At 46.9% G+C, this 12,413-nt stretch overlaps 1 protein-coding gene across 1 annotated transcript in view; it reads left to right on the top strand.

Moving 5' to 3' along the window:
• The window catches only part of MGAT5 (alpha-1,6-mannosylglycoprotein 6-beta-N-acetylglucosaminyltransferase), a gene marked incomplete at both ends in the record, with an annotated part of 168,997 nt that overhangs the window by 50,367 nt on the left and 106,217 nt on the right, over window positions 1–12,413 (top strand). Inside the window, 2 exons of the mRNA XM_080917587.1 lie at window positions 3,860–3,936; window positions 5,068–5,157. Of these exons, the coding sequence (XP_080773713.1) occupies window positions 3,860–3,936; window positions 5,068–5,157 (167 nt within the window). The remainder of the gene's footprint in view (window positions 1–3,859; window positions 3,937–5,067; window positions 5,158–12,413) is intronic.

Genomic DNA, 12,413 nt, shown 5'->3' on the forward strand with positions numbered 1-12,413 from the left:
CCTCTCTCTCCTGACAACTGAAGGAGATTAAAGGCTTCTGCAGGCTTGGCTACTTTTCTTAGCTGAATCGCCTTTTCAATGAAGGCTTATGACAAAGGAATTTATACACTAAAATAGTCTTCTGTTGCCAGTTTTCTCTCTTAGCTTCTAATTCTATGTTTTTTCTTCCCCAGTGATAAGAAACACTAATACATACAGGTGTGGAGTATACCTTTCTAACTTGTTAGGTAACAAAACTCCATGTCCTGAACATCTTTGACAGTTTGATAATGGAGACAGAAACGTATGAACTGGTTTACTCAGGCCTGTTCTAGAAGAAAAACTGAAAAAAATTTTATTTGAGGGACTGAAAGAAATGTCCATGTGCACATTTCGGGCACTGTCACAGTTTCACAAGGACAGTGACATGCCATGATGCTTCCTCCAGGAAGCTACCCGAGAGAGTGCAGCTCCTAAACAGCTCTCTCCTGTTGCAGTTGTTACTGAAGTGTACTCATCAAAACCGCCTGAGGCACAACCCAAGGATGCCATTCAGGGTTCATAGTCTCCTCAGAACGGACAGCAAGAATGTCTCCAACATGTCAGCTTTTATCTTACTTTTTAAATATTGTACAGAGAAGCTACTTTTTTTTCTGGGAATATATAGGTAACCCTTTTTAAAAAATGTTTTTGAAATATAAAGCTAGCCGTCTCCCAGTTTATAATAGTGATTGCCTTGCCCATTTACTGTAACTGGATACCTGTGTGGAATATTTTGTGTTCTTTCTGATGTTGCCTAAAATACTGAAGAACATTTTGTCTCAGGAAAAAGTGATACCGGGAACTAAGTTTATCCTTGCAGAAAGTGCTATTTACATAGCGATGAGCACATGCAGATTTATGCAGGACCCTGATTATCCACATCATATACAAATTCCGTTTTTTCTCCCAGCCTCAGAAATGGAAATATGTACACACACGTTGCTGCTGTGGTCCTATTATATTCACTTAAAATAACGGAGCTTTTCTCACTGGAAGTACTGTAATCTCAGTGTCCCTCGCTGTCTCAGGCACAGTGACATAGAGCTGAGGAGGGGTGACAAGAGAGCTGACGGGTGAGGACCTGTGTGCAGTGTCCAAGGCGAGCACCCCAGGGTCTGCTGTCACGGTTGCTCTGAGGTCCAATGAGATCCTGTGTTATCATCACAGGTCTCGGTACCTGGCCCAGGAAGGGTGAATAGGTTCTTAGAAAGCTTTGCAAGGACTGGTGAGAGGCTCCCAAGGGTTTGTGCATAGGCCAGTGGTTTTGATGGTTAATCCTGAGATTACCCAGCTGGTAGCTTTGTTTGGGATGGTTATGAAACCTTTATGAAGCGGAGAACTGCTGGCAGACTGTCATTGAGGCTGTTCTGGGAGGGTCTACATCCCTGGCACCACTTCCTGTTCTCTCTCTGCTTCTTGTCTGAGGATGCAGTATAGCCAGCCAGCCTCCTGCTCCTGATACTACACCTTCCTCGCCAGGCCGGACTCTCCCTTTCCACAGTTAACTGGGAATTCGCTCATTGTGTAGCCAAGGTAAACCCTAAAATTCCGACCCTTTTGCATTCATCTCCCTCATACTGAGACTACATATGTATAACCACACCCACTTTATCTGGATGCAAGGGATGAGACCCCGGGCTTTGTGCATGCTAGGCAAGAACTCTACCAGCTGAGTTGCCAGTGTAAGGTGAGCTTCAACTTCTGAACAATATATGTAGGATATAAAATTCTATTCAACTGTAAAGATTGTATGTGGTAGTTTCTTTTGGAGTACAGTGTGTTCTTATCCTTAATGTGTGTCCCTAAGAGGCTGCAAGTCGATCTTGTAAATTAGGGACACCTTGGTTTCTCTGGCCCATTGGGGGGACGGAACTTCCTTGTGACTTTGAGATCTTCTGCCTAGAGTGTGTGGTGTGCAGGTTGGTTGGTGCACTTCAGCTTCACACAAACCTGGGCACATCTGGGAAGAGAGAGTTGAGGAAATGCCTCCATAGTATTGGCTTGTTGGAACACCTATGGACAATTGTCTCAGTTAATGATGGATGTGGGTGGGGTCACCCTGGGAAGGTGGTCCTGGGCTATATAAGAAAGCAGCCAGAGCAAGTGGTGAGAGGCAAGCCAGTGAGCAGTGTTTATTCCTGGATCTGTGAGAGCTCCTTCCTCAAGGTTCCTGCCCTGCTTGACTTCGAGCCTTGGCTTCCTTCAGTTGGTGGGCCGGGAGCCAGATTTAGCTTCGATCATGTTGTTTCATCACAGCAACATAAAAGTAACTAAGACATCTGTCAGGGACCTAGTTGTAGAAATTCTCTTTGCTCCATGGTGTGAGACAGGCCTAGACAAAGAATTTCCAAGTAGAGAATGAGTTGTATTGGGTCATTTCTATGGGAGATGATCTTTCACCTTGGCCAGTTCCCTGATTTACTCCTCTTGCTTCTTAGAACCAAGCTGGCCGAGGAACGTGCTTTCAAGAGCTGTATCTCCAGGCCGAATGCAGAGATTGCTGCCTTCTGGCTGGTGCCAAGCACTGGGCCAGTGGCTGAGCTTTCATGGACTCACCCTGCAGGGGCCATCTGATAAGGTGGCCGAGTGCTGCTCTCAGGTGTACAAGGAGAAACACTGCCTTGTTGTGCATACAAAACAAGTTGCTGGAGACCCTTTATCTTTAGAGAGGAAATGTGTGTGAGGTACCAGGGGCAGAGCGTCTCCCTCCCTCCTGAAGATGCTTATCCTGGATGTTGGCAGCAGAGCTGGACAGGAAGATTTGGCTCAGTTTCCAGTGGGAGGACAGACAGATGGCCATAGTTCCCGAAGCTTAAGGGTGGGATTATGAGCTCCTTTTTGTCTGTTCTTCCCACCGCTACTTTAAAACCACTATGGGAAGATCACCAGGCACCTTTAACCTATCAGGTACCATTCAGTTCTAAATAAAAGTCAAGGTGATTGGGTTCTTATAAACAAACATTTGCAGAATCTGGAGAGGTGATCATGGTGAAATGCTTACACTGATCTGTCTAATCCCCACTATGTTAGGAAGCCACATGTGTTGGTACATACTTGTAATCCCAGCACTGGGGGAGTAGAGGCAGGAAGAACCCTGGGACTTGCTGGACACAGCCAGCCTAGCCTACGTGGTGAGTTCCAGGTCAATGAGAAACCATATCTCAAAAATAAATAAATAAATAAATAAATGCACTAAAACTGTAGAATTTTCCTGAGTAGACGTGTGAGGTTGTCTACTGGCCTCCACTGCATGCACATATGTGTCCCGTATACATGAAAACAAGCAGATGCGGAGAATGAGAAAGAACGACTGTCACAGATGCTAACACACCTTTCTTTTTAAGGACTACTAAGATCCCAGAGAATGTCCTTGTTGGCTGGGAAGAGGCACCATGACCATGGCAACTGGGGCTGGCTCACAGTCCATTATCATTGTGGTGGGAAGCATGGTGGCATTCAGGCAGACATGGTGCTGGAGAGGTGGCTAGGAGTTTACATCTGGATCTGCAGGCAGCAGGAACAGTGAGACACTGGGCCTGGCTTGAGCTTCAGAGTACACCCCAAGTGACAGGCTTCCTCCAACGAGGCCACACTCCAATAATGCCGCTCCCTTTGAGTCTGAGGGGGGCATTGTCATTCATACAGCCACCTCCCCAACTCCCAACAACAGCATTCTGCCATGGTGGCAGCCGTGCCTGAAGCTGGAGGGGCTGCATAGACAGAACCTAGCCTCCACGGAGACCTCTCTATTTCAGTTTGTCCCTCAGCTACATGGAATGTGATGCTGGGCTTCTCTGGTATGGTTCTCATGGTTTCTTTTGTTTCCTGTTCTTTGCAGATATCATTAATGGAGTTCAAGAAAAATGTGTATTGCCTCCTATGGATGGCTATCCCCACTGCGAGGGGAAAATCAAGGTGAAGTAGAAATATGTCTGTTCATCCTAACACCTTCCATCCCCCTCCCCAGAAGATGCCAATGGGGCAAATCCTTTCCAGTGTGTTTCTATCCTACCAGTGGATGGCCTTTCTCTGTCACTCCCATGGGGTGCAGGTCAGCAGTGACTGTCACCAGTCAGACTGAGAACCTGGACCTCTTCTGGTGTCCACTCTGTCTTTCCCAGCCCTTCATTTCCAGGTGATCCTTCAAGATCCAATACCAAAGGGGCTTAGTTAGAATTCCTTCTTCTCCCTGAGTCCCCAGAGTCCTGTTCCGTGTCTAGATTGTGGCGTAAATGTGATACCTGCATAAGCAAATGGATGCCCAGAGACACTGGACACATTTTTAACTCTGCACTCCCACTGGTGGTCAAACGCAAGGTCTCCAAAATGCTGGGCCAGTGCTTCATATGAGCTGCAGCCGGGCCTGATGTGTGATCTGTGCAGGTGAATGTGTGTGTTTGTGCAGGTATGGAGGCCAAAGGACAGCCTTGAGTGTCATTCCTTGGGTGCCACCCCACTTGCCCTGGTCTCTTACTAGCCTAGAGCTCACCCAGTAGGCTGGCCTGGCTGTTCCCAGAGCTGCTTGTTCCCAGTGCACACCTGGATTCCTGGCCTTTTCTTGGTTTGTCTCCTATCATTTTGAGAGAAATTATATTTGTTTGGCCTGCTCCTAGAAACCACTCCTGGTGAGTGGTGTTCAAAAAAAGGTTGTCATTCAAGTATTCCCAGTAAGAATGGCGAGGGCTTCCTAGGAACTTTCCCTGGTGTTCCGGGACAGCTGTAAGTGCTCACTGACACTTCTATGTGGCGTGAGCCCTGCCCCACAGGCCCTGTGCTGTGACTGTGGGACCTCCTAATTGGTAGAATAGAAGGGCCCTGTGGTCTTGCTAGCTCCCCCCGCCCTTTGCCTCCTCTGCTCTCTGTATAAGTGGAGATCCTGCTTTGCTCTGCTTTGGCAAGCATCTGCAACTCTCCAGGAGCTGAGATGGTCACCTGGCCCTCAGCTCAGGGACTTCTGGCCTCTGCTTGAGTCAGCCACTCCACTGTGTCATTTATCCCCTCTCCCCTCCTCCACAGTCTCCTCATCAATGTCTCCTCTCATTTCAGTGGATGAAGGACATGTGGCGCTCGGACCCCTGCTACGCAGACTATGGAGTGGACGGGACCTCCTGCTCCTTCTTTATTTACCTCAGTGAGGTGAGTCTTTCTGAGGACGTGTGTCTGTGTCTACACTGAGGCTCTTTTGTAACTGAGCCTGGAGTTGGAGAAGCTGAAAACGATCAGAAGGACAAATGACTGCCTTCGTTTCCCTCCCGACACCCTCGTGAACATTTTCCCATAAAGGAAGAACAGCCTGGACTTGCTGTTTTGTTTGCTTTAACTTTTCTATTTCAGTAAAATACAGAGTGCAGGACTCTCAGTCTTCACCGGGTTTTTTCATTTATGTAGCATTCTTTTGTCCATTTGTAAAACTTTTATTTATTTACTGTGCATGCATGTACAGGGACAATGGCACATAAGTGGAGGGCAAAGGACAACTTGTGAGGGTCTCTCTCTCCTTCCCCATGTGGCTCCCAAGCACATTCAGGTCATCAGGCTTAGTGGCAGTCACCTTTACCTCGAGCCATCTTGCTAGCCCTTCCCTTGGGAACAAAACATGGGCTATCTTCAGATCCACCAAGTAGCAGCCCAGACTGACAACAGGCCTTCTTGGCGCATAGTCCACAGAGCACTCAGCTTGGGGAGGAAGGCACTGGGTGCACAAGACTGAAAGCACACTACCAGAATCTTAAGTCTTTCCCAAGTCCATACAAAGACATGCTATCTTCTAGTCTGGGGACAGTGACCATCTTAATGAGCCTAAAGTTAGGATTCTGTTTTGATTTGTGTTTCTTTGGTGATGAGCAGTAGCAGTCGCTTCCTCCTGGCTGTTGCTGCCACCAGCGTTCCTACGGACTGGGTTACCTCCTGTCAGCATCTTTACTATTTTCTCTCCAATTTTCCTTTTCACTTCTATAGGTACATTTACAATGCAGGTCTTTTAAAGGCCACATAGCGCTTAACGGGTCCCTGGCTTAGATAGTTTTCCTTTGGAAGAAGTGCTTGTCTAGCACACACAAAACCCAGAGTTTTATCCCCAGCACTGCCTAAACTGGGCATAGTGGCACACACCTGTAGACCTAATAACTGTGGAGGAATGTCAGAAGTTCTGGCTATCCTTGACTACATAGTATTGGAAGAAGGCCTGAGATACATGGGACTTGTGTTTGGAAAAAAGATGATGATGATGATAAAGAAGAAGAAGAGGAGGAGGAGGGAGAGGAGAAAGAGGAGGAGGAAGAGGAGAGTTAAAAACTTTATAATTTGTTAGCTGCAGCCTATGATGTAGGTAGGGGCTGGGCCAGCCTTGGCTGGGTCTCCCCACCATTTCCTTCATTATTTTGCCGCATGGTAACAACCTCTTAGTGATGCCTGGTAGAATATCTCCATTTTTTAGGCTGAATTAAATGTTCTTGCCATGGTTTTTCCTTGTGTGATGTGGGCCTCTCTTTTCTGTACCATAAACTTACTATCATGTCGTATTGGATGACCAAGCCCAAGTCACTATTACTATAAGGCATGTGCCCCTCTCCCATGTCCACATTCTCTCTGTCATAGCTAACATTGTCAAGTTGACACAAACTGGAATCATGATAAACTTCTAGTAGTGTCTGTCAGGGAGTCTGTAGGTTGAGTAAATTGAGGGGGAAGATCCCCCAACTATGATGCAGTGCGTCCTGGTGCTCCTGCCTGAAGGACAGCACCCTCAAACTCTGAACCCAGGTAAACTATGTTCTTCATTAAGTTGCTTTTGTGAGGTCTTTTATTACAAAGGAAAGTAGCTAACACACCCACTTTCTTCATTATATCATAGTCAACCCCCTCACCCCTCAACCCTGGGCTTTGATGCCCAGGTCCTACCACTGAGGCTCCTACATACTTTTTCTTTGACACGTTTGTTCCCTGGAAACCCCAGCACTAATGACAATTAAATGCCTTCTAGAAATCAGAAGCACAGGCTGGCCTGGATGTTCCTCCTCAGCTACCAAGATACTGGTTTTGCAGCACGTGTTTGAGTCTGTTCCTGATCCCTGGCTTCCACAGCCTTCTCATTTCCTGCTGCAAAGAGAATCAGGCTGTGGGTGACCTTCATCCCAGTGAGAACTCAATTAGAAGTACCTCTCCTGCCCCGAAGCAACAACTCTTCATCCAGTTTAATTTTACAAAGTTTCCTTTGCAGATCCCTTCCCAGACAAAGCCAGAGTCTGGCCTTAGGTCCTGATTGACAACCATGGCTCATTTGTGGGATTGGGAGGACTGAGGAAATGAAGAATGTCACATTCTGCCTGGGTTTTTCAGCCTCTTCCCCAGCTCCTAGACCACAGCTAGGAAGATAGGGTGGGTGGGACATGACACGGCTTAGGATAGGTTCATTTCCTTTGAAACTTGCCCTAACTTGCCCAGTGGAGGAAGGATAGCTGCACAAAGAGAGAGGAAAGAAGGGGTTTGAGGAGAAGAGCCCATGGGCGGTGTAGGTGCATTGGTCTGTATAGAGCATATGTATATATGGTTTCATGGGCCCAGACCTATTTTTTTCTTCCTGAGGTGCGGTTAGGCTTCAGTAGCCTTGGCATAAGACCAGCTTCTTGTTTCTTCTCATTAGTGGATTCAGTTCAGTGAGTTTTTACTGACCTCTGTTGTAGGCACTAGGTTGACAGCATCTACTGAGAGCTCATTTTCTTGCCGCTGTGCTGAGCATTCTGTATCTTAAGAGTTTAATGGGAAAAAGAAAAGAGAGATTCAGATGTGAGAGAAAGAAAAGACAGGTATAAATAACCACAGCATTGGAGAGAGAGGGTGCAGGGGCTCCTCTTCAGCATCTGGGAACCCTGTGGTATGTAGCACTGGTCGTCAGCTTGACAGGGTCTAGAGTCACCTAGAAGACGAGCTGCTGGACATGTCTGTAAGGAAGTTTATGGCATGGGCTAAGCAGGAAAGATCTAACTTAAATGTGGTCCAGTGGGCTGGGGTCCCAGACTGAGTAAACAGAAGAAAGTGAGCTGGGTCCATCTGTCTCTGCTCCTGGATGTTGGTCCCATGTGACCATCTGGCACCATGCATTCCCAACATGATGCACTGTGTCCTCAGACTCTGAGCCAAAATCAAGCCTTCCTTCTTTAATTTGCTTTTGTCCAGGTTTGCATCAGAGCAGCTAGCAAAATAAGTAATATAAACCTCTCTTTCACAATTGGGCTTTAAAAGTGCCTCTGAAGAGGGCCTATTTCATTGTCTCATAGACTCGGTGACAGCTGCAGGAGGAATGGTCTCTCCCAAAAGATTCCAGCCCAGGAGCATCTTATCTGCTCTTTAGCCATTTCTCAGTCTCTGTGACAGAACGTGCTTCCTCAAGTCCTTCTGGTGTAGTTCCGTTTGTTTTTGAAAACATCTGTCTCCCATCGGGTCGGCACGAGGATGCCCAGGTTCACATCAGAATGTGTTATCCTCAGTTTGATAGGCTTGCTGTTCACACTTGAGTTTGGTTCCCAGCACCTATGTCGGGCTGATAACAACAGCCTTTAACCCCAGCTCCAGGGATCCCATACCCTCCTCTGGCCTCTATGGGCACCTGTATGTAGATGATCTGCTCCCCATACACACACATACACAAAGACATACACACACATAAAATGCTGACAATACAGCTATGTGGCCTCTGTGGACATTCATATGTAAATAATATCTCTCTCTCTCTTTCTCTCTCTCTCTCTCTCTCTCTCTCTCTCTCTCTCTCTCTCTCTCTCTCTCTCCCTCCCCTCCCCTCTCTCTCTCTCACACACACACACACCACACACAAATAAAATACTAGGTAACACAGTTCTGTAGACCTGTTTGTTAGTCTAGCTTTTTCACTTTACTCCTTTCCTTTCTTGCTGCTTCAGTTTTTCTATGTGGTTGAACTCTGAGACCTACTTCCTTTCATATCATATACCATGTCTCTCTTGAAGTTGGCAAAATGAGAAAGCCATTTTAGTTTGACCTGCAGTGTAAACTCAGTCAGTAGGTGTGTGGGTGCTGCTGTGGCATTTCCAGTCTTTGTGGAAAGAGCTGAGCTTGGTTCTGGGTTTGGCATCAGAACAAAGACAGACACCGAGGAGACCTAAAGTAAGTGTCACTTGAGGGATGGACTGGACCCTTCAGATTCAGGACGTGCCGCTCTCCCTGCATTTCCTTCCATCGTCTTGGCGTATCCTACTGCAGTGAGTAACGGAGCTGCTATATAACCAGCCTACCCTTGTAAATCACCTGACAGTTTCCTGTGTTTGCACTGTATCCTGATCCTGTCTGCCCCATCCCTACTCCCCCTCCCTCCACACACCCCTAACATAACCCTTCTACCTTTGTGTCCTACCTTTTGTTTTGTTTTGTTTTTTTTTTAAGTAATCCAAGGAGTCTAATTAGTCCTGCTGGCTGGAATGTTGACTGGCTTGACCTTGTGTAAGTCTTGTCCAGGTAACCATAGCTACAGGGGATCCCAAGTGCATTGATTATCTCCTGTCACAGTATGCCACAGCTCTCTCCCATCCCCTGCCTCTAACATTCATCCTGGCCCCTTCCCTGATGTTTCCTGATGCTTGTGAGGGAGGGGTTGGTATAGATGGCCATTTAGGACTGAGCACTCCAGAGACACTCTCAAAACTTCCACCAGTCAAGAATCTCCACATTGCTATATACTGCAGAAAGAGGCATCTCTGGTCAAGAGTAAGAGTCTTGTGAATATACCTATATGGAAGGCAGTTTGATGTGTCTACTTAGCAAGACAATAGAAGTAGTATCCACTCTACCTATGACCTCCTTGGCCATTAACCACCTTGTAATCTACAAATTATTTTTAATGGAGTCCCCAAAAGTACAGCCTTCTCTATGTGAGCTGCGGCCACTCTAGGCTGCTCGTCATCGGCCTGACACTACATTGGTGACAGCGGTGTAGCAATACTGGTCAGGGGCATCCCTTCTTTAGGGATGCGCTTGTGAGATAGCCAGACCATTCCTGGAGTTGTTAGGGTCAAGCCTGAGCTCTGGCAACCCTGGTAAGCTAGGCTTAGTCACTGTCCCCACTGTACCAGTGAGAGACAAGCAACAGTGAGAGCCAAGAAAGCTTATTCAAGGACCATATTGGAGAGAGAGACAAATGAAAAGGACCAGTGCCCCCCCCAAGTCCTTCTTTGGGACCCTGCCATGAGGTTTAGGTTGGAATGGAGAACAAGAGCTATCCATGGCTAAGCAGATGTGCTCAACACATGGCCCTGCCCACCATCATTTCCTCAGCTCCAGCCTCTCCTTCATGATGGTCTGACAAGTTGTCAGAGTGTGTGAAATCTCTTTCCAGGAGACAAGCCCTCCCTCTCCACGACTGGCGTCAGCCTTTCCGTGGGCTCCATTGTCTCTGTAGTCAGACAGTGGAGAGAGGGGCTCACATACATTTGTCTATGTCGTATCTTCTGCCCCCTCTAGGGCAGTTACAAGAAGAGCGAAACATTACTTGCCTGATGCTGCAGATACCCAGCCACATTTCACCTGCTGCCCATGGCCATCGGCAGTGTCTCCGTAAGAGTTGGGTCTCCTTGGCTTCAGAGTTCAGCACTCAGTGCCCCCTCAGTCCTTCATTTTGAAGGACTACAAACTCAGCTAAGAGGCCAACAGACGCTGGCTGTGCTTTCTCTCTCTCTCTGCTGAAACCCACTGGAGATGGGCGTACAACCCTAATGAGCTGATTTCACTAGATGATCATTGCTTAATTCCCACTGCTCCCTAATTCTGATGCCTACCATCCCAGCAGGAGAAATCCCACCAGGCTCCCATGAGGTCATAGCTAGTGAAAGCCAGGTGTTGCTCACTCTTCCGTTCTTCATAAGAGTGTGCCAATGGTTGAGCTCATCCGACAGCCTCATACTTCCTCACCAGGCAGGTCACTTTGTCCATCAGTTTCTTTGAGCTGTGTGGCTGTTCCCATTCTAGAGACAAGGCTGCACAGAGGAATTGCTGCCACTGTCCTTGTTTCGGGCGTATGAATTCAATTCAGCTGTCGGCACCTTCTATGGCTAATGGCTCTTAGAGAACTCGGAACAAGTTTCTTCATCCCCGTCAACGGTACACTGATGGATGATGTTCATGTATTTGATACCTGTGTATCTTTCTCTTCTTATATCATTGTTCCAAAAACCTAGCAAGCAATGTAATTTTCTAGATCTCGTGACTCATTGGTACTATGGTATGTGTGTGAGATCAACCTCTCTGTGTAGTTCTTCGGGCTCTACTTTGTCATCATTTGGTTGCTCGCTTTTTGTTTCCCGTTCATATATATGGCCACGTGGGGGGGGGGCGGCACACATGTATGCATTTGTACATGGAGGACCAGAGTTGAAGACAGGCATCTCTTTATTTTATTGAGGCAGGCTCTCTCACTGAAGCCTGAAGTAGCTGATTCTAGCTAGTCTGCCTAACTAGCTCGCCCTGAGGATCTCCTGTCTCTACCTCCCGAGTATTAAGATTATAGATGACTGCCATGCCTTCCTGGCTTTTATAGGGGTGGAGGCTTACACTGGTTATATAAGCCTTTTACTCACTGAGATGTCTCCTGTGTTCTCTACAAATAACCTTCTTTCATGAAACAGACTGTACTCTAAGCTGGCTGGCCTATGAGGCCCAGGCATCTGCCTGTCTCTCTACTTCCACAACCTTGGGATTATAAGTGCACACCACCATACCCAGCTTAGGGATAGAAATCAGATCCTCATGCTTGACTGGCAAGCATTGTGCCAACTGTGCTCTCTCCCCCAGCCTTTGGTTGATATGTTTTTGAACCATTTCCATAGCTACTACAGGTATATTTAGTATGAGATAATCAAATTGCCCAGTGATTTATTGCTAGATCTTAAGCTGTTTACAAGCTACTACTCCAAGTGCCAGCCTCGACAGGTGTGTGTATGAGAGAGAGAAAGAGAGACAGAGAGAGACCTTCCTAATGGAACAAAAGCAATTTCATGCCTTACCCATCAATCTGTTCCTTCTGTTTCATGAACAATGGACATAAAGGTCCCTGCCTTTCGGTTTTCCCTTGGCAATATGTAAAACCAATATTGGTTGAGCATGCTATTAACCTTGAGTTTAAATTCAGCGTACTTAATCCCTTGATTACTGCCAAGATTAATGCCCAACAGGAAAGGTTGGAAGCTTAAATGCTTGTGAATGCAAGCATGAAATGAAATCCTAATAACCCGCACAATGATCAGGATTTATGGCCTGTATGGCCTGTGAAAGATAACTTGGAAATGGTGTTACAGAGACTAATCCGTCAGAGTGGGCAGTCTTCGGGAATTGACTGTTCAGGCTGCAGGAGAAAAGCAGAACAACAA

The sequence above is a fragment of the Micromys minutus genome, assembly GCF_963924665.1.
Source record: "Micromys minutus genome assembly, chromosome: 6".
Lineage (NCBI taxonomy): Eukaryota > Metazoa > Chordata > Mammalia > Rodentia > Muridae > Micromys > Micromys minutus.